Source organism: Diadema antillarum, unplaced genomic scaffold (genome assembly GCF_040938485.1).
Source record: "Diadema antillarum isolate AM-2024a unplaced genomic scaffold, OU_Dant_1.0 scf00000055, whole genome shotgun sequence".
NCBI lineage: Eukaryota > Metazoa > Echinodermata > Echinoidea > Diadematoida > Diadematidae > Diadema > Diadema antillarum.
The window spans coordinates 1,825,723-1,850,813 of record NW_027270944.1 but is presented as its reverse complement, the minus strand read 5'-3'; the positions used below and the strand labels follow the sequence as shown (position 1 = coordinate 1,850,813).

Sequence of the window (25,091 nt, the reverse complement as noted above, 5' to 3'; positions counted from 1 at the left end):
CATAATTACGTTTAACTCTGCAAGCATGAAGGCATTGAGGCATAATATGGTTATATCATTTTGATACATGATACAAAATTGTCGAGAGAACATACTCAAGTTCATGTTTCATATAAATGAAATTATGCAGATGTGAAATATGGCAGTACCCGACAACTACGACTGATGACTGTACGGTTATATTCTGTGATTTAATACGAGTTTTCTCTAATATGATAAAAAGAAAATTAATTTGAATTTGATGACAAGCGATGATGTTAGAGCAATTTCTTTCGCTAACCTTTTCACTCGGGTCGAATTCTGCTATTAAGAATCTTGGATTTTGTGTAAAATAAGTCATTTTGACACCTCACTATTCAATTTAGAGACAGATTTATTCAATTTCGCATCAGTCAAGTTTAAGGCATGACAACATCATAACAACTTTCAAATTCGTTCTCAAGAATGCAAGTTCGTATTTCCAGAAAATCATTTTCGTGTAATATGTATTGCCAAATATTGCCAAATGTATTGTTCATATTTCACTTCTTGATTTATATTTTGTTGTAATTGTTGGTTTGCTTGTTTTTCATTGTATCAACCTTTAAAAAATCATTCCTATTCACATCTAATTTCCATTATCTGCAAATCATATAACTTTAACAATCTGCTGATAACTTGACGATCATGTAATCATCACTGCAAGTCATAAGTCTCAATGCTGCTAAACCAATATCATCATACTTCATAGATGTATGATTCACCTGTACGCTTTATAATCATGTAAGATGGGATGTCGATACACAGTAATGTTTGTCTTTTGTTTTTTTTTTCATTAGAGTCTTTTATCCGTCAACTTCTTGGCATCTTGGCATATATATGGGAGTGAACCACTGGGAGCACTTGGCATCTGTATAGAAATTATTCAAAAGCTAAATACCAAACATGTTTTCCTCTTCACGCATTTCAATGCTGGAACGCCTGCAACGGGGAATTCAGGGCGATTTTAAAGGACACTTTCAATTGACAAAATAGCGAAATCGCATGACCATAGTTTTGAACTGAATTCGTTTTATCATATCTTTTAAAACTTTGACGTCGTCGGTCATCAGAATCGCCCAAATTAAATGAAATTTTCTGAACTTTGGTTGAAATAAGTACGAAGTTCGCCGAAAAAAAGGTATATCATAATTCCATTCAATCACATGTATTTATAATCATCCATTGTTCTTAAAATAATTAATATTATACAATATTATAGAAACTTTGGAAAAATGCAACAAACGCATGCTTTTGATATTACCTCAGAATTAGGGAAAAAATAATACTTTGATAGAGCGATGATTCTGCAATATTCATTGTACAATTAGGCAGGTGTCATAATACAAGTATCAATAAAGGAATGTATCGATAGGACATTTTCAATAAATACAAGCTATATAATTCTCATTCATGCTTTAATGATTCATAGTGTAATATTATTATGACCCCTGTGAAAAGAGATAATAACATAGTGCATCTTACGATTATTCACTGAAGTGTCATATTATCCGTCTTAGACATTACATAAAATATTTGTTCTCATGGACTAGACCAGCTTAGTTCAGGGTAGCTTAGTTCAAAGGATATATATTCACGTTAGGATTTGCCAAAAAAGAAAAGAAAAGAAAAGAAGCAAAACTCATAATAAATTCAGCAAAGGGTCATTGTGCGTGACATGCAATATTTCCCTTTATTCAGTGTTAGTTGAATATTATCTGGACAGTAGTATAATATCTTCTCGAAATGTCACATAGTTTTCAAATTTCGCCAATAATTTCCATCATTTCCATTTCCTTTCTTTTTTATTCCGTTTGTATCGCCCTACGTCATCTATCAGATAAAGTTATCAATCACCCTAGCTGCCTGATGGTGTTTTAAGTCTTATAGGTCTCATGAGAAACCCGGAGTCGCTATCTAATAGCAATACATTCAGCATTTCACACATCATGGCCATCAAATATGCATGCTGTTGTCGAGTGGTGGCATACCCTCTACCAACAGCTTGTCGTAAGGAGGATTTATCTATGGAGCTATAACAGTTGTACAGCTGTAGCTCCATGATTTAATTTGGCAACCACTGAGTATTAAAGGGGATGGCTATTAACCGATCAGTGGGAATCAGTGGGATTGCTGAAGGATGATTGTTCCAATCCTTGTGGGATTCATTTAATGAGAGTACATTATATGTCTATTGTTGTGTGAAAATCATTTGCTTCAGAATGGTCTCATATTCAAGTAATGTGCAGTTTAATGTTTCCAGGTAAGCGTCCATGGTCAGTGACGGGGCATTAATCTGCACATTACTTGAATATGAGACCATTCTGAAGCAAATTATTTTCACACAACAATAGACATATAATGTACTCTTAAATGAATCCCACAAGGATTGGAACAATCATCCCTCAGCATTCCCACTGATTCCCACTGATCGGTTACTAGCCATCCCCTTTAAAGTAAAGTGTAGTCAAAACAGCCAGCACGTTCACCCAGCAGCAAAAAACCACCGTTCTATCTTTATCGTCACTTTTTTTTAAATTCATGGTTGTCTTTCATTGTTCAGGTGTGTACTTCTCTGCTTTTTTGCTGGAAACCTGAATCGTTTAGTAATTGCTTAAATCAACTAAATAAACAAAAAGACGAAAAAACACCGAGTGTAGATAGTAGTTAGTCATCAGTTGTGCATTATTCACCAGGTTGCTTGCAGTGAATATACCCACAAGGAACTCAGATTTCAAAGAAGTTTGGTAAAATAAAATCCTTGATATATGTGTGTATATATATATTTATTTTTTTTTATTTTTTTTTTGACGGGCGGTTAGAATGAGAGCATGTGACATATTTTTGTTGCCTATCATAGTTTGAAGTTAAATCATTATTTCGATTACTCTTTTATTACCATTTACTGGACTTATTGTCACATCTAAAAAGAACAACATATTGAATTTTCATGAAGGTGCTACTTTGTGTAAGAGTATGTTGTAACAGGTGTGAGAGCACTCAATCTTGCCATAGCTTCTACATACAGTAGCCGTAAGGCAACAGGTCCTGGGAGAACCAATACAAAATAGCATCACAAACCAAGTCGCGTATAAACTCCTTGAACTTCACGTTTAATGGCAGGTCGATTAAAGTATATTCCATTAGGGGAGAGCGGGGTGAGTTGGGACGCGGGTCAAGTGGGACACGTTCTCTGAATCAAAAACTGTTCAACAAATCAGCGATTGGCTTATATCTACAATAAGCCCCTAGCAACCATACATCACACTAAGAAAGCCATGCAGTTCGGCAAATTCTAAGTATGTATAAATTGCTATTGAAAATTTTCCCCAAAATATAATGTTTTTTTAAAATCAAGTTAATTAACCTGTTGTCTTTGTGTTCATGATTTCAAGGGCACAATTGAAGCTGGTGGTGAGCCTTATTAATATGCAACTAATATAACTTGTTTTTGACAAATGCCTGCATGGTTACTGAGCAGTCGTACATATTTATGTATATGTCATGTGAGGGACAGTTGGGACAACGTGTCCCATTTGTCCCTCATAATAGCATTACATGTAAAGCAGTTCAGATTTTCAAACATGTTGTTCAAACTTGTTTTGTTGAAGTAAAGATCATTTTAAAGCATGTTTGACTGTTTTCATTACCAATGTTTCATTATGCCTTCCAACTTTGACATTTCTATAGACCATCTAGGATGTCACACTTTACCCCCACAGTCCCATTTCTCCCTTGCCGTTGTCCCACTTCACCCACGGGTGGGTCAACTTCTCCCCCAAAATAAGTTTTTTTCTTTTCATTAACTGCAGAAAATTGAGAACAGTGCTACCCCCAGCTTATAGCTCTTTATGTAACCTACCATATGAACCTTCATGCAAGTCCAACAGGAAATGTAATAATCTCTTCTATAAAAAGATATAAGAAGAAAATCGGCGAACTTGAAATAATGTCCCACTTCTCCCCGCTCTCCCCTATCGCTGATGTGTCGCGTTTTAGGTCTACTCCGTCCTTGGTATATAAATCTATCCTTGGGTACAATAAGAACTGTCTCATATTGTTGCAGAGGCACGGTCGAGTTCACGTCGATGTTCCTTGCCATGCAGTAGTTATTTTGGTACAAGGTCTGCTGGAGTGAAATGACCCCATTAAGGCCTTCCTGTACTGGGGATTTAACATGACGTAGATAACTGGGTTGTAAACGACGGACGACTTAGCGAACAGTGATGGCACCACGGTCGCCACGCGGGAAATGGACGATGGGTCCCCAAGTAGAACCCAGAGCGACACGACACAGTATGGCAGCCATGCCACAAGGAACACAGCCACCGTAATGAAGAGAATCAACCCTGTCCGCGTCCTGAGGAAATGTGATCGAAACCCGAGCATGGAGTCCTTCCTCAGACCAGGTTTCCGGGCTGAAGGTGAGTTAGCTAGAGTGCAAGCATGTTGACGTACGGCTTGAAAAACCCTCCAGTAATTAAACATTATGATTCCCAGCGGAATGAAAAATAGAAATATGAACATGCAACCAATGTATGAAATATAGAGAGGGGTCTTTGTGCGAAAGTCTATGTCGCATCCAATGCGGTACCCTTCCAGAATGAATCGGTTCCAGCCGAAGAGAGGTGGCGTCGAAAATATGAGAGTATACACATGGATGATGAGAACGGTATGCCAACTTTTCCTGAAAGTAATCTTTTTAGGTCCTGTGAGCTTTTTCACCACGATGTAGTACCTGAAAATAGATATTGCCGCTAGACTATTAAGGGAGATACATCCGCAGTAGTAGTTAATGAAACCATAGAAACTGCATCCTATCTCCCCAAACATCCACCTGCCGTTAAATGTACTATACGCTGAGAGCGGCGTTCCGGTCAGTGCCACGACGAGGTCACTGGCGGAGAGGTTGACAATTAAGAGGTTAGTTGGAGTGTGGAGCTTTTTGCAATTCAAGAAGGCGTAAATGACGGCGCTGTTGCCGGCAGCTCCTGCAATGATAACCACAAGGAGATAGTATCCGATTGCTCTGAACGTATGTTCATTCACATATTCTTCGGGGCCCGCAGATAAGCGAGTGCTCATGTTCTCTGTATCTAAGGTGATGACAGCAAGATGTGCGTTTTGAGTGAAATCAAAAACGACAGTCGGCTCGCCCATAACAACTGTTGACATCTTCCCGCGCACAAAGGATGACGTAACCATGGTGACCTTTGAGAACCCAAGGCAATTCCGCGAGATGCTGGTGAGTTTCGCCTCTTCTACCCAATGATAAGTTTAAGGCTATAATAGAGGTGCGACTTAAGGTTGCACCCCTGTATTCGACGAAAGAAAATATATGGAAGGTGTGAAGACTTGAGACCATCCATTACACTTCCAGAGGGTATGATTACACATCTCGAATGTAATCGGGGCACTCGGCGCAAGCTAAAATTTCAGATAATTATTGACGTTTGCTACACCTCTGGTGGTTATCATCTTCAAGCATGGGTATGTAGGCTGGTAATTTGGGAAAGAGTCACCAGGGGGTGGAAACAAATCCTTCAAAATTAGATCATCCCAATACTAGAACGTGATGGAACAAACGTAGGGATCACAAAACTCCGTGTTGATGCGTCCGAGCGTGAGGTCCTGATCGGTGTCTGCAATCACCACTTAACAGGTTGAATTGGTTTCTCTCATCATCCGTTCCCGCAGTACTTCGGTGTGGCGGAGCTGTGCTTCTGTCGCAAACAGGGTGCTTCGTTATCACCTGGCAAAGGAAATGAAAAAAAAGAGAGTGATATGACAGTCGCATCTGAAAAAGACTACGACTTTAGGAATAATCCCGTAAATGCGTTGCAAGGCCAGAATATTTACCCCGGTCATCTAAAATCAAACATAATCCCCGCAAAGCAAGCGGATGAAAAGCGGAATATGTGATGAGTTGTGTGTGTGTGTGTCTGTGTGTGTGTGTGTCTGTGTGTGTGTGTGTGTGTGTGTGTGTGTGTGTTTAAGTTTGTGTGTATAGAGAGAGTGTGTGTGTGTGAGTGTGTGTGAGTGTGTGTGTGTGAGTGTGTGTGTGTGTATGAGTGTGTGTGTGTGTGTGTGTGTGTGTGTGTGTGAGTGTGTGTGTGTGTGTGTGTGTGTGTGTGTGTTTTATGTGTATAGACCTTTCCATTACGTGCTCAGTGGATGTGTGACGCTGACCACAGTGGTTAAGGATTTTACTCGGTTGTTTTATGTAGGGTGACCTTTAATAAAAATTCAGTCAAGTGAATTTACGCCAAATATTATCCGATGGCGACTGTCCCTAGACATTACAATCAACTGAAGTTCAACCAGTAGTGTTGACCTTAGAGCGTATTTTGGGAATATATGATAAATTAATGATTATCATATTGAGGACTAAGAATGGAACCAAAGTAAGATGATTCTGAGGAGAGATAAACAACACACTAACCCAGAGAGATGAAGCAAAAGAATAAAAAAAAAAAAAACAACCACTGGTGGAGAGCAGACACACAGATCATTGCAGATGGATGAACAAGATATTGGTCTCATAGTTAACAAATTTCCACCTTTTCAGGAAGTTGTGACAATGATCGTGACTGTTTGGTTAGAACATTCTGTTCGAATTTGAGAGATGAACATGTGCAAGATCTTTGATGAAAAGTGTTGAATGAAAACCGTAATCTATTAGAAGCGCATAGCACGTCTTCGCGATCACTCAAATTGATGTAGATGCAAGACAGACAGGATGCCGATAAAAAGAAGAAAAAACAACAACAGCAACAATGAAACACAGATGGTTTGTAGACATTATGACGTGAAAGGAGATTGGGGAAAAACAGGTACAGCGGGCATGAGAGGTGTATCGTGCGAAAGTCAAGGAAAGGGTGAATAGCTATATGGAGAGCGAGAAGACCTATTATACAATGGACAATAAGAAGAATCTGGGCACTTCCTTCAGTCAATGTTTCAAAGGGGGCCATGACGTTCAGAAGAAATTGATTGGAGCTTAATGACAGGTAACGATTTCTAAATCATTCCTTACTTTTACCGACGACGAACCTGTTTAATCAATTTTCATTGCCAACAATAACATATGTAATGTAATAATGCAGCAATTCTTCTGCGATAATAAATTACACTGCAAAACACATACATGAACGTGTACTTTGTAATGAAAAGTGAATCTCACGTAAAAGTGAAAATATGACTCATTTGTTCGTAAAGCGTGTAGGCCATGATGGACAGGGAGTTTTCAGAAAAAAACTTAAATACCGATCTTCTGCTATGGACAGGTAGGTAGTAACTGGTATGTTAAATCAAGACCAAATAAAAGTTAAAAAAAAAACTGTGAATACATGACTTTGTAGCAAACCATCATTCCAAAACAGTATTGTTTGATGATGATCAACACTACAAAGCTTGCTAAAAAATTCTCATGATACTAAATATCTATGGAATTATCATGTGGATTCGAAAACATTGTACCATTATATGACTTTTTTTTTCATTTGTTTGTTCCAATGTGCTGTGAATACTGAGTTCCTTCATTGATTATAACAATTTGGAAAAATGGACGAATGTCTCCAACTTTATTCAGCATTTCAATAAGGACCTACTTTTAACTGTTTAACCAAAGTATGCACACCAGTTTAGATGAAAATAATGTTATTGATAGTGAAAGGATTAACACTGAGAAAGAAAATTGAACCATCCCAATCTTTAACAAATACACTGTACCCGAGAAAGATTGCAAAAATTATTCGCGTTAGTTCAAATAGGCGAAATGGTTTTAGCAATAAAATAGAATAGAAAACCTGCGCTTTCAAGTAGGAAAAAATATCTCATTGTTCTTGTTTGACACTTTGCTTACAAATTACCTTGAGTGTGAATACCAGATATACCCACCCGATCAAGTCATTTCGTTTCAGTCAGCCTAAACACAATTTACAAATTTTGCAGTAACAATAAATTTCATCTCGCATTTCACTTTTTTTTTCTTTCTTTAATAAATCACGAGTTATAGCGAGTCGGGAAAATGAACGACGTGCTTTGGCGACAACGAGAATACAGTTTTAATGAGGTGTTGCTGTAATTTGTTGCGGAAGTTCACTTTCCTGAGTGATGTAAATGCCAGTTTTATGATTACCATCGTCTTTGATGACTTTCCAGGAACCTTTCAAAAGCGAAGATTCACCCTTTCAATTGCCATACATTTGCCATGATCGCATGTTCGACTACAAGAAGCAAACCAACAATAAAACGAAAACTGAAAACGTTCACCGCGCCCTGCATCGCACCGCAAACAATATGTCACCTTTCCCCTCCCCCTATTTGTGCTTGTTAGAGCACCGAGTTTAGTGAACGAAAACGATACTAAAAGCTGCCTTTGGGGGACGCCCTTGGAGGCTACTCTAATGTATTTGTCTGTATCCATTGCGACTGATGGCGTCATTCGTTTTTCGCTAATTGTAAATTCCTATCATGCCATTCTAACGCGACGCGCCGTTTTCCCAGGCAACGCGCTCATGATAGAGCAGGATTCCGCGTGGCGGGAAAGGGGGAATAGGCAAAACGTTCTGGCTTGACAATCAATTAAAGCAAGTTTATTCTTACGATATCAAAGCTTCGAACTGTCTTACTCGGGGCAAAAGTCAGCACAAATTTCAGTCAGTACGGGGACAGAATCATCTATTAGCCAAGGCAGTCATTCGTCAGTAGCAGGCAATTACTGTCAAGATGTTCAGAGGGGAGAGAAAGGGGGGGGGGGGGTGTGGGTGCCATGTTTGTGTCTCCTCCGAGTCCCGGAAAATAAAGATAAGACATTAATCCACAGGCTTGGAGAGTAAGACGTTGTTTAATGAAGGTTGTTCGATGTCATTGGCCAACATAGAGATGCGAGTGCGCTGTCGTTCAAATTATTTCGCAATGTATAGGTGCACTAAACTAACTGACTAAGCCTCGCAAGATAGATTAATGTTCTTTACCTGCTTGTTTGTTTTTCCCTCGTAATTATCATGCTCCGATTATGAAGGAAGATAGGCAGATCAGCTGATTTTGCGGGGTTTTTTTTGTTTGTCTCACTTGCATGACCTTTTTTGTTTTTTGTTTTTTTGTTTTTTATTTTATGGCGGTTGTTCGATGTCGTTGGCCAGCCGCGTGATGTCGTTGGCCAACTTGGGGAAGACAGTCCGCTGTTGTTTAAATCATTTCGCAATGTAGGTGGCACGAACTAACTCATTATCAACGCCTTGCAAGACAGATTAATGTTCTTCACCTGCCTTTTTCCCTCGTAATTATCATGCTTCGATTATGAAGGAAGATAGGCAGATCAGCTGATTTTGCGGGTTTTTTTTTTTGTTTGTCTCACTTGCATGACCTTTTTTTGTTTTTTGTTTTTTGTTTTTATTTTATGGAGGTTGTTCGATGTCGTTAGCCAGCCGCGAGATGTCGTTGGCCAACTTGGGGAAGACAGTCCGCTGTTGTTTAAATCATTTCGCAATGTAGGTGGCACAAACTAACTCATTATCAACGCCTTGCAAGACAGATTAATGTTCTTCACCTGCCTTTTTTCCCTCGTAATAATCATGCTCCGATTATGAAAGAAGACTTTTTTTTGTCCCATATGCATTACGATTTTTATGGAGGTTGTTCGATGTCACTTGGATGTCGTTGGCCAACTTGGGGATGAATGTATAGGAAGCATGAACTACTTCGTTATCGCCTTGCAAGATAGATTAATGGTCTTCATCTGCTTGTATTTTTTTCTTCGTAATCATTATCCTCAAATTATGACAGTTCAGCTAGATTTGGCGCTTCAGTTTTCTAATTCATGTTTTGAGTGTACAACGCATTGTACTGCAAGTGTGCGCCTCACGAATAATTATCATGACTGATATACTGTAGAAATTATAAAGATTTAAAAAGTTCCCGTCAAACTCGAGCAAAGAAGTTAGACTACTAATAAACCATCTTTCTTTTCATCTATCTCTATCTTTTATACACGCCTTTTTTAAAATCTTCTCCCCATCACGCCTACTTTTGTTTGTTTGTTTCTTTATGTGCTTTTTTGTTTTCTATCTTTCTTATTGTTCTCATCCAGCTTTCGAAGTCTATGAATCTTAGCATAATTAATGAGCACTGTAAGATTAATTTGTTTAACCGAATCCTGGATTGAGATCATTTATTACCCTGTATAGCGCAATATTGCTCAAAGTCTGGGTGGGTGTGGAGTCTGAATGCTTTTTCAACAAGATCCCAAGGAGAAGCATTGTAACTTCTTCTCCTGAGAGCACGCAGATCTGGAATCAATGAATCGCTTTTGTGACTCAACATTTTACAAAACGGATTTCCTACCCATTTGATGCAATTTGATTCAAGAACAAAATATAACAAGCAACAGACACGAAAAGACGGAAATTGAAACTTTCGATCGATACAATTCTCTCCTATACAATAGCTTAAATGTGTGTGTGTTTGTGTGCGTGTGTGTATGTGTGTGTTTGTGCGTGTTTGTGCGTGTTGGTGTGTGCGATCTGTGCAACTGAATCTGAAATAAATTCGATTCTAGCTTTTCAGTAGCTTGCATTATTATGTGCTATTGCATTGTGCGGTTAAATTCACGATTTCCGCTTTGAAATAGCTATAATCTGATAATCCAAATACGGAGGTATATAGCCTGCGGTCGAGAAATGTGCATATTTTCCCAGTGAGTACGGCATCTGGATACTTTTTAACACTATCAGTACCGAATTTAGTCGTCTGGATATCTCCACGTATAGTGCTGGAGCAGGAACATAACATTACAACAAAATGCCCTGAAGTTGTAGGCTTTACCTGTGTGAAATCATGTCTTTAGATTTTCTGCAGTTGTGTCAGTCTCTTCAATATCCGAACATACTTTACGACAATAACACTCAGCGTGAGAGAGGGTAGACGTAATAACCGCACACGCATGCACTACAATGCTGTCAGTACCGACCGGTCTATATGCCCAACACTAGAAAATTGATTCCACCTTTTACTTCTTCCTCATCTTCGTCTTTTGATATATTTCATATACTTCAAGCTTGGATACAAATATACGCTGCTCTCTCCTGTTTTCTCTGGAGAAAAAAAAAAAATCAATTTGCATCAGGCAAAGAGATTCCAGCTTAAGTTTCAGCCCCGCATAAATCATATCAAGGGGTGTAGCACTTCGCGCATATATCATGATGGCGCTGATCGTGGCGTTTTTGTTCGAGCTTGCGTGGGTGCATTTTGTTGTTGTTGTTGTTTTGTTTGTTTGTTTTTTGTTTCTTCGGGGGTGGGGGTGGGGTTAAGGGTGTTTTCTCCTCTTCTTTCTCTCCTTCTCTCATAAGATTTTAAAATAAGTTTGTTGCATCAGAATAGTCGGACTTGACGTGCGCAAGTAATAATGGACAACTTCGCGGGTATCATTGCTATCATTTCAAACTTGAAAAAAAATATATAATATATATAATTATATATATATATATATATATATATATATATATATATTATATACATAATATAGATGTTAAAACATGCGCTTAATATCCTCGCCAGGATAAAGCGTTTTAATGCCATTTTAGGTTTTAATCTTATATATATATATATATATATATATATATATATATATATATATATATATATATATTATATATATATATATATATATATATATATATATTATATATATATATATATATATATATTATATATATATATATATATATATATATATATATATATTACATATGCATAGCATACCACATACCACATACCACATACCGTACATTATGAATAAATGTTTGTTATGTACAATCGAGTAAAAAATGACTAAACTACAACGATGATATCGAGTGATGTCGATGTAAATTGAGTTTCATTCTCAGTGTTTGAAAGACTAATTTTGTTTTTCCTATGAAGTTCGTAGTAGTTCGTGACAAAAAAAAGTAGAGATAACGTCAAATTGAATCGGAAGTGTAATGCATCTAAAATGCATTAGGTTTTGAAAGCCTTTTCAAGTGTGAATAACAAGATAAGATTTTGCATCCTTCTTTTTGACGTGTGTCACGTCTACACTTAATCATCGTGTGCGTTACAATGCCAATATTTATTCATTTAGCTAGGAAAAAATCAAAGATCCGAGAGGAGTTCTCCACTAGTAATCAAGGACCGGCGCCTCAGGGTTAAACCATCCCGTGGTACCACACTACTTGCTCATTGTAGAGAATGTCATCGCGGCTTTGATTATCTCTTTTGGCGAACTTTCATTTCACGCAGTTCAGTCCTTGATGATCTAATGGAAAAGCTCGGTTTGGTCTCGTCTATAATGCACAGGAATAACACGGGTCACCAGAGCTTTGTAATAACAATCAATAATATATGTGGCCGTGTTGACTCAGTCCCCTTCTCAAGGGACTACAGGGCACACAGTTCTTTTGAGTATTAATTATAAATGAGTCAAAATTATTTCTGTTTCCAGCGAGGTCGTTTACCTACAAGTTTGTTAAATACATTTATAACTATATTGCCTCTTACAAACTGTACTCTAGCGACCCACAGATTTCTGTATTCAGAGAAAACGTAAGACGAGAACAACTTACCATAAAAAAGGGCTACCAATGAGACAACTACCAAGACAACAACTAAATAGAAATTCTAACTACAATAATTAATCATGACGCATTTCCTTTGACCTACAGAAAAGAAGGCAATCCACTCAAACAGCTGGACCATTTGTTTTTCTTTAGTGTTTTTATTCAAGGTCATGTTATTTTCTATAATGTACAAGATAAAGAGCACACGATTCACTCTTTCAAATCAACTTATCAGCTCACTGCGCACAAGAGCTAGGCCGGGCCGAATTCTGTAACCACGGTTACTGTTCGATCAATTGAGACCACTGATAAGTAAAACCAATATAAAGCCACGGACCTATACAGCATTATTGTAGCTTCATGGTAAAAGACTTAGCAACATACAAAGAGGAGATGACTTGGCTATATCAACCCTATACCATTGCTGTTGTTGTTTTTTTATGAAAAAGCACCAAAGACTCCTAAAACTAAAAGGCTCTTACACGATTGCTTGCAGTAATTATTTTTCAAAAATCGCGTACGGAGACAGTTTTTTAATTTCCACGCGTATAAACTGGTGAAAGGTTATATTTTGATTTTTAACTATTTTTGATTATCAGTACAGTGAAAATATCAGGACTGCCTCCCTTTAACTCAAGTAACAAAAAAAAACCGTGCTAAATTTGAAATGTGGTATGATATTTGAAACCAGCTTCTTAGAAAATCCATCTTTTTTTTTCTAGGTTTGTCCCCAAATCAAACCAAACATTGAAGAAAAAGAATATTGTTCAGAGCCCCATATGGCATGTGTATATTCCGGAGCTATAGTCGTATTCCGTTGTTCCGTTATCCGATCCCTTAAGTGTCTCGCGCGCAGATCAGATCATTTCGAACAAAGAGGAGAGTTAATGCAAATCAATGATTGGAATACCGGAATGTCAAACTTAATGGCATAGGAGGCCAAGATTTACATTTCAATCGACTCTGGCAGACTACCCGAACAAGGGAAAATTGACAATTGAGTTTTTTCCCTTTCTCTCTCTGTCTCTAGAGAGAGAGAGAGAGAGAGAGTAAAGAGCGGGAGAGAGAGGGGAGGGGTTAGAGGGTTGATCGCAATTCAAGGCTGTTGATTTATTAGTCGCATTTCACCTGTGTTGGACTGCTGCGAATGCCAACCACACACTGGATATATCTTGCATATTTAATCATTTATAATTATTTTATTTTCAATCTTTATTACAACCTGTACGCAGGGGTTACATTTCCGTCAAATCTGATCTGGTTACCTGACCTACTCTCTGGAGGGGAAAAATAATAGTAAAGTGGTCAGTGTCCAGGGTACTTAGCGTGCCGGACGAAATTTGATTTTTGTAATTTACTCGGCTGGGTTCTCCCTATTAAACAATTTGTCCACCAGCTATATTCGTCCGTGTGTCACTTAGTGACAGAGCAATTTCACGCATAGAACGTTCTGTTCTTATATCTACATGAGATGTAGAACAATTATCAATCAAAGTGGTTAAAGCTGGGTACGTGGTGGCTATTGGCAGCTTGGTTGAACCTATAGCCTGCATGAGAGTTCATATATGACGCGTTCCTTGACTTTATTTAAGTTACCAATCAAACTTCAGCCAGCTTTACTCGATTATGATGTTTGGCATAGCATTTCGTTGATCATGTATTTGCAATATTTTTACTGGTCTTGATATCTATATTCACTTAAACACAGGCGTAAACAGTTTTAACGTTCTATAATCATATGCGCTGTCTTTGGCCAATATCAAACTGCATAGGATATTCATTGTACACTTATCAGGCACCATGATGGTAAAGCGATCGCACCATCAGAATGTGTGCTAAAAAATCTCAGGTTTACTCGACACTTATCGATGGTAGTGAGTGTCATTCAAGTGAGCTAAAGTGAATATCCAGTCTTGGATCAAATGCACTCCGATGACAATGGGAAAATCAATATCAAGCAGAACAATTTTAATGTCCGTTGAAAATCAAAGAAGAGAAGCGTTTCATGTTTCACATATTTCTAACTGTGATATGTCATTGATATAATTCCAATCGAGCTGAACTGAGAAAAAATGAGATATATTTAAAGGCATAATCTACCATTTGAAGATGAAATAGTAACACAGCTTTAGTGCTTCAAAATAGTTCTAAAATGTGAGTCAGGGATAGAAATAACCAGTGTAAAATTTTAATCAGGATAATCTATTTTAGTATTGTTGAATATAAAAAATGTGAGCAATAGTTATAATAAAATTGTTTCTATACTAAACCGTCTACAGTTATGGTTTAATGAGTAACACAGTGATATATCCATATACTGTAGGTTTTATTGCAAAATGTCTATATGATAGGATGTTTTGTGACACAGCTGACCTACACAAATGTATCAAACGTGATAACTTATACATTTTTAAAATCACTGCTCCCCAAGTTAAACTGTACCCTTAAGCCTGGTATATTGAAGAATTGTTAAATATTATCCTTTGGTGACTCCAGAGCCCGAGGGGGTTGTGTTTGCCTCAAATCGCAACTTTTGAGAGATTTGTAATCAATTTAGTCCTAAAAGTTTCGATGCATAACAATCGCAAAGATTTCACAACAGGGTTTTGAAAAAAAGAAAAACAATCGCAACATTGTTCTCGATCGGGAACCTTACGGTTGATCATAGCTCTTTTATAAGACGGGACGGTTAGATCGCAACTAAAGCTGCTCTCCTAATCTCTAACCAGTTTCAACCCGAACATGGGTTGGCATTTCACTTTGTGTCCAAGTGGATGAGATGAACAGAATCTCTAAATCCTCAATCATGTGCTTAACAAGGAAGGCTAAGGAATGCATTGCAATTAAAGAAACCTTGATTCTGAACCGCAGCTTCTTCAGTGAGATTAAAGAGGGTATAATAGAGATCTCTTCAGGGAATAGCAAAGAAAAGTAGAACGTTCTTGAAGGTCGTGGTTTTGAATGTTGTTTTTTTGCCAGGACACATACCCTTTACGCAATGGTAGACTGGATGAGAGGTTTACGCCAAGTGATTAGGAGTTTTGAAGACAGGTGAAACTGAGCACCAGCGAAGAACAAATGCAAAGCTCCTTTAATTCCTATCGGATCCGTTCTTTTTATAAATCAATAACAGCTGAATAATGTGGTCTGAGTAGTCAGGAAACATCAAACTTGTGGAAGAGTTTAAAAAAAAAACCAATAGATTAAAACGAAAATGAAGACATACCTGTAAGGAACACCAATGATTCCTCATAATCCAATGTGAAATCACGGATTGCTTAGGGTTCTGAACAAATAGTGATGTAATCGATAAATTCAGTACCTGTCGAGTTCACAGAAAGCAAGGTTAGAGTCCCAAGATGTGAGACCGAGCAAAGAAGGCCGTAAACTGAATAAGTACAGAGTCATTAAGGCTGATAATGGTGACGAAATGCTCTGCTGACCACGTGGTTGGGTCAATAAAGAACAATATAATACACTGTAATACACAAACACGTCCATAAGTCAGTCACACTGAGAACCATCTTTCCTTAAAACCAATTTTGTCAGAAAAATATACATTTTTTAAAAAATGCGAACAGAAGTAAAAACAGTTGAAGCAGACGGACCATCCCAGTTATTTCTGGCATTAAGTTGTATCCAACTTGCGTTTCAAAAATGTTTGTAGATTAGTACATGACTTCACTTATTTTCAAGCGCAGGCATCCAGTTAACAGTACATTACGCGAAGTTTGCATTACTTTCAAACGAACATAATCACAACATACAACGAAATCGAAACCATGTTATTAATGGTAAAGGAATCCATTTTGGACAAGTCCAAGTGCATCATGTACTCACATCAATGTCCAGGGGAATACATTCCTGAGATCAGTAAGCATGTACAAATATTCATCTCTCTGAAAGACCCACCTGCTTGTCCTCCCTTCTCCTCATCTCACCTCTCCTCTTATCTTTTCTCCTGTCTTCTATATTCTCTTTTCAGCTCCTCTTTTTTCTTCTCTTTTCTTTGTCTCAGGACCCTTCCTCCTCTCTCCTCTTCTACATTCTCTCTCTTGGACACTCCCCTCCTCTTCTCTCTTTTCTTCTCTTCTCTCCTATCCTCTCCTTTTCGCCTTGCTGTTGTTTCTTCTCGTTTCCTCTCCTCTTCCCTACTTTTCTCTCCTCTCCATTTTTTTCTTCCATTCCTCTTCTTTGCACCCCTACCTTCCTCTCTCCTTCTATCTACACCCTCTATGCATTCCTCTTAAATCTTCTCTCCTTCCTTTCCTCTCTTCTTCGCTATCCTCTATTTTCTCTTTCTTTTTCATCTTCCCCACTTTTATCGAGTCTTTTTAGTGCTTTTATCATGTGTATACTAGGCCCCTATTCATCATCCATTTTCATTCAATCCATTCGTTTTCCATTTACAATTATCGAATCAAACAACCTCTCTCAAAATGAGGTAGCTACCTCGACCTGGTTATATCTTTATTAAGAACTGACCAATACGACACAATATTTGATTTTTATTCAAATTTGGTTTTTATCATTTTCCTGTGCAACCATCTTTTTATGATATTTCTGTCCTTCATAATGAAATGCTTTTGAGATGGACAAACTAGCTTCCTTGAGTACGATGGTTTATACATTTATTTTCAAAGTAAAATTTGAAAAATGAAACCAAAGAAGGAAACAAAAACAAACACTATTATTTGTGAGCTAAGAGGTGGTTGCTACCATTGAAAAAGAGAATCATAAAATACACCTTATTATAACACTCTCTTCGGAAGGTGTAACTGACCACTAGGCAGGTAGATTCCAAAATATCTGTTTAAAAAAAAATGTCTTAAAAAAAAAAAACTACTCCCATTGTGGATAAGGCGTTTTCCTTTCCTTGCCAACTTAAACAATAATAATAATTGCTAATAGCATCAAAATGCTCGAAAATGAATCAACCGTCATTTTTTTTTGCGGTGGACATTTTGAAAAGCTCATAAAAAAAAAAAATATCGCAACTTAACACGCCTCCTCGCCAATTGTCTGAATCTATATCGGTCTTGCACTGTAATGATCTATTTCTGCATTCTATAAGATGATGATAGAAATACTGATAATATATTACATGATTTATAAGTTCTAAATTCTATTTTTGTGTTTTTGGTGTATGCGAGTACCGTGACATCATAAAAGCAAATTAGACTTATCATCACATGAACGTAAGTTGAAATCATAAGTAATTCATCATAGAATATTCCCATTGGGAACACTCGTACGTTGACGTTAAAAAGGCCAAAAAAAAAAAAAAAAAAGATTATTCGGGAAACTGAATACGGCCAGATGTTACACTCTGTTTCTCAAAGGCCTCGCTTGGATCTTATGTTCTCTCGATAAATCGCAACCAGTTTTCAGCTAAATACCCCATCCCAACTCATTATTGTAGGACGATGTTATTTCTTTTTATACCTCAAATTAGGCCAACACGGTAAGTAGTCAACATGTTAAACACATCAAAGGTAATGTGCGTCATTATGTAAGCTTCAGAGTTGAAGGCGAAAACATTGACACACGTTCTAATGAGACCTACATGTCTATACCAGTTAGATTTGTTAACTGTTTGAAAAAAAGCATGTACTCCATATAGTCACTGATAGTCATGATGTAAACTTTAAAGTTAAAGGCGAAAACATTGACATAGATTCTAACGAGATCTATATGTCTATACCAGATATATTTGTTAGCTTTAAAAAAAACCCCCAAAACATGTACTCTATTATAGTCATGATGTAAACTTTAAAGTTAAAGGCGAAAACATTGACATAGATTCTAACGAGATCTACATGTCTCTACCAGATAGATTTATTAGCTGTTTGAGAAAAAAAACATGTACTTTATATACAAGCTGTATTATGCCCTTGAAAAAAAAATACAGGGAATTAAAAGGGAGAGATCTATTTCTTCTCTTTCTCTCTCTCTTATCGTACATTGCGTGTGTGTGTATGTGCGTGTATTATATTACATGTTATACACAATGAGGGCAGGATATGCCTTTAGCATTTCTGGGTGTGATAATGTTCCTAGTTAATCGGCGTCGTTATTACATTTTCTGAGCTCTGAAGGCGTGGAAGTCGGCTTTAAGAGTGAGTTAGGATAAACAACTAAATCCAATTATTTGCATTTTCTCGAGTCTTGGAGTGTTTTCCATTCTTGTTCTCATCGTCTTCATGAATTTAAAGACACGCTCACTGTCATGTCTCATTCGCGTCAAGCAAGCATCTCGAAGTACCCTGGTTCATTGAGACGCCTTCAAGGACAGCGTGAGCATATATAACGGGATCACTTTGTGAAATGAGGTCTCGAAAGTGTAACTTTAATCTGGTTTAGGGTGAAATAGTTCTCAAGCATCAGCTTCTAAAGTGTTCATCTGTGTTGTCAACTTGGGTTTGTGCTGTTTGGAAAGAGTGCGCGGTGATTTGATTGAGAGAGACAGAGACAGAGACAGAGAGAGACAGAGAGTGGTGTGCTAGCAGGTGTATGTATGTGTGTGTGAGAGTGGATATGCGTATTCTTTTATATAAGTTCATGTGTGCATGTATATGTGTGTGTGTGTGTATGCGTGTGTGTTTTCTTAAATACAAGTTTGGAAGCCCTTAATAGTTCGAATAAAAATGTATAGTTTTATACAATTCATTCCTCAACATATGAATTCTTAATCGTTGTCAAACGAGTTTGTGAGCCCTTTATAAAACAGTTCGAACAAAAAAAATATTATTTATTGACAATGTATGTCCTCAATGTATGCGTTCTTAATCATTATCGAACGATTTTGTGAACCCTTTATAGTTCGAACAAAAATGTATTATTTGTACATTGTATGTCCTCAATGTATGAATTCTTAATCGTTATCAAACGAATTTGTGAGCCCTTTATAGTTCGAACAAACATGTACTATTTATACAATGTATGTCCTCAATGTATGAATTTTTAATCGTTGTCAAATATGTTTGTAAGCCCTTCATATAGTTCGAACAAAAATGCATTATTCATACAATATAATTATGACCTCAATGTATGAATTCTTAATCGTTGTCAAAGTCATGTGCTCTCATGTAAATTCTGGTATCTTAGTCGCGGTAACAGTTACTGTTAGTTGGCGAAAGAACAGCGTAGAATGTCTCAGTTATATTTCCTCCCCTTACAAGAACATGTTTTACTTGACCTTCTCTCTTTCTTCGATAGATAGTATTCTGTGCACAGAATACAACGAACTACTGTACCACGCAAAGACCGAGTATATCTCAAGTAAGATCAACACCACTGATCAAAGCAGTCTTTACCGCATGGTAAAAAGCCTGTCTTGTCCTTCCTCATCGATGGCGCCTGTGCTGCCACATCACCACTCACCGGAGCAATTAGCTAATGACTTTTCAAAGTTTTTTGATCGGAAGATAGAGCATCTACGGGATAACTGTCATGCTGAGGAGCAAGTCTATGAAGATCTCTCACTTCAATTACCTAGGATGTGTACCGTCACAATGTCTGAATTCGACTACGTCTCAGAGGATGTTATATCAAACACTCTCAAGACAGCTTCCACTTCCTGGTCAGCGCTCGATCCTATACCTACATCATTGCTGAAAAATTGTATGTCCAGTCTGCTGTCCCCCGTCACAAAAATTGTCAATGCCAGTCTGCAAACAGGTCGATTCCCTCCTTCTCTGAAGCACTCTTTAGTCCATCCACGTCTGAAAAAAGAGGGACTGCCAAGTGACGACTTCAGCAGCTATCGGCCTATTTCTAATCTGAGCTTCATTGGAAAATTGATCGAAAAAGCCGCTTGTGCACAGATCAGAGAGTACCTCATCCTCATTCGAAGGCTGGACAAAAGGTATGGGTTCCGTGGAAATGTCCTTGAATGGCTAAAATCATATCTGAAAGACCGGACACACAGTGTGCCGATTGAAGACGCTACATCTGATATCCACCATGACAGCTGTGGCGACCCACAAGGTTCAGTTATGGGACCACTGATGTTTACGCTCTACAGCTCTCCAATCATCGACATCATCAATGCTCACGGCCTTCAACCAATGGTCTACGCAGATGACACACAGATTCTAGTCACTTTCAATCCGGACGATCGAGAGGTGTCTGTTCTCAAGCTCAATAAGTGTCTGGCTGACATAAAACGCTGGTCTACCAACAATTGCCTTACCTTGAATGACTCAAAGACTGAAGTCATCCATTTCTCCTCCAAGTTTCTTACATCCCCAAGTCCTGTGGCAGTCAGTATCGGTGATGTCAACATTATGCCATCGTCCTGTGTTCGAAGTCTGGGCGTCCTTCTTGACAGCCATCTCACCATGAAGGAACACATCAAGCAGGTCTGCAAGTTAGCTACAGCTGCTCTTCGATGTCTCGGCAAACTACGACCTTACCTCACGAAGAAGATCACTCACACTTTAGTTCACGCTTTTGTTATTAGTAGGTTAGATAATTGTAATAGTCTGTTGATTAATCTTCCCAAATCGGATTGTTATCATCTTCAAATAATTCAGAACACTGCTGCCCGCATCATTGAAAAGCTCCCCAAGTATAGTGAAATCTCACGTACTTTTACTCAACTTCACTGGCTCCCCATTGAAAAGCGTCTCATATTTAAGATTCTCCTGTTAGTTTACAAAGTTCAAAATGAAATCAGTCCACAATATCTTAAGGAATTGATCATCTCACCTGTTTCCACACGTAGTCGGAGATCACAACATCAATCCCTTCTCCGCATACCTAAAGTTAATACAAAGTTTTATGGTGACAGGTCTTTTTCAGTTGCTACCCCAAGATTGTGGAATTCACTACCACAACTGCCATTTTAATTATCAGTATTTTCCTCCACAGCTCTTTCCCACAGAATACATGCCTATAGTGTCCAACCAGTCTGCGTTCTCAATCACATGGCACTTAAAAACATCGTATTTTATTTTCTCGCTTCAATTCATGACACAGCGTTCTGACTTTCACTTCTCTATTTATTTCCATGATTTTCCAGTCTCCTCCTTCCTATCTTCTCCCCTTTCTTCTTCATATTTCTCCTCCCACCGACTTCCAATCCCTTTATTTATGGTTCTTATGATGTTCTTCGTTGCTACCATCCCCATTTCCTATTCTCCTCCATTTAGCGGACTTCCAGGTCACCACTACCCTTTGACTGTCACCATCTGTCTTCCTTACACACTGATCTCCCTATGCCGCTTCCGTCCTCCACTCTCATCTCTCTAGGTCCTTCTCTCACCAACCAACAGTCCATTCAATGACTACATACACATGATAAACTTTCTTGGAAGTCACATATTCATCGAGTTTGTCACATATCATCCCGAAATATCGGTATTATAAATAGAGTTAAATATTTTTTCCCACTCCCATCCTTTTAATGTTATATTCAGCTTAAATTTTACCATAAGTATCTGAATTATGGTATGTTTAGCTGTGGGGAAATCCCATCCAACTTATCTCGACAAACTGCCCCGTCTCCAGAAAAAAAAAAAAAAAGCTTAGAAAATAATTTGCCGTGTATCTTAGAGAACTCACACCGATGTTTATTTTCCGAACACAAAAACTTACCGATAACCGACCTACAGTATATCATTAACATCTTGGCCAATTTATGTACAAACTCAGTAATAATTACTGCCGTTCGTTTTCACCAGGATGTTAACGAGAAACCGCCCCTTCCATAAATATCCGACTTGTCACTCTAACGAGTTTCATTTGCATTTTACTAGGACTATATTTACATAATCTAAATTTACATTTGCTGGACCTAAAAATATTGGAAGAACCTCTCCCCAAATTTAAGTTCTTTTGAGAATAATTTGAAGAAAAAAAATCTCATAATGACAATTAACACTTTGTATGTTAACAACACTATGAAATTGTTTAAATTGCGCTGATTCTTCTGTGGTAGCAAAGAACTGGAAAATTCAACTTTATTTTTTGCTAAAACCAAGCAATCAGTGCTGAGCGGCGCAAACATATTCATTAATACATTTGTTATAATTTTCTTCGATCTTTTTGTCTTTTATCTGCACAACATGTGATAAGTTTCTCTCTTTCACACACACACACACACACACACACACACACACACTCTCTCTCTCTCTCTCTCTCCCTCGCCCTCTCTCTCTTCTCTCTCTCTCTCTCTCTCTCTCTCTCTCTCTCTCTCTTTCATCTCTCTCTTCCTGCATATGCTTAGTGTAGGGTGTTTTTTCTTTCGGGTAAGTTAGGTAAGTTATAGTTCTCCATATCTTAGTTTCTTTTGTTTTTCCATTTTTATGTATGAGCTGGTCTATCAATCATATATTGTTGTATTACATGTGTGTTTGGGGGGGGGGGTGCACCCTAAAAGCACAGCATACTTTCCTCCCCATTTCCAGCATTTCCGTGATATACTTACAATATTTTATAAGCCTAATCTTTATTATGCATTATGATGAAATTTATGTATTCATTTTCTGTAAAATATTTTTATGTTCCTGTTGGAAATGGAAAGGTAAATTAATAGAACGAATAGAATTCAATACACATGGTGTTACCGCGAGCCTCTCTCACTCAACTTGAATTTATACCAGAAGGCTCAAACTCAATCTAACGTTCTCAGGTCATTTATTATTCGAACAAACATCTATATATCTTACGCACTTTGGTGACCGGTGGTAAAAAATAGATACTACCAATGCCATCACAATTTCTTTTTACGTTGTGAAATAAACCAAAAATTAATATTATATCATCTACCATGAGAGGCACTTGGGATATCGGGGGAACCGCGAGGCGAGAAGACTCGAGCAAGCTACTAGAATCCTTCCAGTGAGAAAGCAACTAGAGGCAATTCACTTTAATTTTCATCTCCGTTCTCATAATTCATGGAACGGAACATAAAAGGAATATGAAATCCGTAACAGTCATGGTCGTATAAAAATCAAAGCAGAAACCGACACAGTATGATATTCATGCATTCCTTCCCCTTCAATTTTTTTTCTTCTCCTTGCAGAACACTTACAGATCTCAGTGATCTGTTTACTTTTTAAAATTTCAGGTTTACAACTTTGCACATTTCATTGGCAGTGCGTGTCTGTAATTCAGTGGGCGCTAGCCAGTCATATTTTTGCTGCCGGCATAAAAAGTTCGCTTAACATAAAATCCTTTCCACCATATTGTCGCGGAAGTAACTATGATGCATTTGGATGTGGACAGTTTTGTAAATAGAGGTGTCGTTATATACCCAGTGGATTGCACCCTTTGCCTACAGCGACAAAGGGAAGGGTTCGAGCCCTCCCCGAGCACAATAAAGCATTGCCCTTTATATATCCACTGCGTGTTTTTCTCTTCTAAATTGCATGAATGATTACCAGGTAGGAAGCTAAAAGTTAAAGTGGTTGAATGTAGGCTAAGTGCGCAGTGAAGTGGCGGCCTTGCTATAGAATGTTCTCCAGAAAGGATCCATTTCACAGAATAATAGCGCTCTCTCTTAACCCGTTGAGGACGAGTCCCGAGTATACTCGGGCAGGGGTCTATGGCGTGTTGTAGCAAAATCAGTCCGTCCTCAACGGGTTAAAAAGCACCACGGCGCAGTGGAAAGGCGCAATACACAATGACAAAGGGTGGTAGTATACGTAGTCATTTCAAACTGCTTACATTTATTCCATTTAAATTTATCATGACAACTACTTAGTCCGGCACTTATTGAAAACTAACGTATGTAGCTCTTTCTCTTCCTTGTTGGAATGCACGTTGGAAGCTACAATAAAAGTCGTCATCTGCGTGTCGCCAAGCAGCAATATTGGCATAAACATGATCAAAAAGAATTTTAGTGGGCTTGTTTGGTGTATCTATTCCGTTTAATGTTGTCTTCATTTACATGTAAAGGATGATAACGGTAAACAACGTGTGACATCCGCAGCAGGATCTTGCCAATATTTTGATATTTTAGCCATGTATAAATGATTACTTTCTTATCGAAAATTGTTCGAGTGCCTGGCAGATGATAAGCGTCAAGTTGGTGAACTGAATACTAAGGTTATAATTATGGACAGAGCGTTTCTCGTAAACATTAGATTTATTAAAAAAAAAATCAGGAAATGCATTCGAGAAAAGTTTGTAACTAAAATTGCATAAACTGTAATTGAATCCCTCTGTCAATTTCAAAATTCTTGTGATTCTTTGTTGTTGTTGTTGTTGGTTGTTATTATTTTGTTTTGTTTGTTTGTTGTTTTTTGATTACGGGTTTTTTGTGAGCCGAGTACCGGCAGGGTTAACTATTTCAAACTGATCTGAACTATTCTGAAGAAGGAAATGCGAATCAAACTAATGGACAAACTAAACAAATTTGGACGAATTAATTATCCTATGCTCGAGTTCCATCGTTGAAATACTATCTGAAAAATCATAGTTTGATACAATTACTATTTGTACTGTTCAACTGGGGAAATACTTTAATCC

At 37.8% G+C, this 25,091-nt stretch overlaps 1 protein-coding gene across 1 annotated transcript; it reads right to left on the bottom strand.

The window, feature by feature from the left end:
- Positions 1-4,098: 4,098 nt before the first annotated feature.
- Positions 4,099-5,223, bottom strand: LOC139715828 (rhodopsin, GQ-coupled-like). Its single transcript, XM_071627367.1, has one exon. The coding sequence runs from the start codon at positions 5,221-5,223 to the stop codon at positions 4,099-4,101; it is 1,125 nt and encodes a 374-aa protein (XP_071483468.1).
- Positions 5,224-25,091: the final 19,868 nt, after the last annotated feature.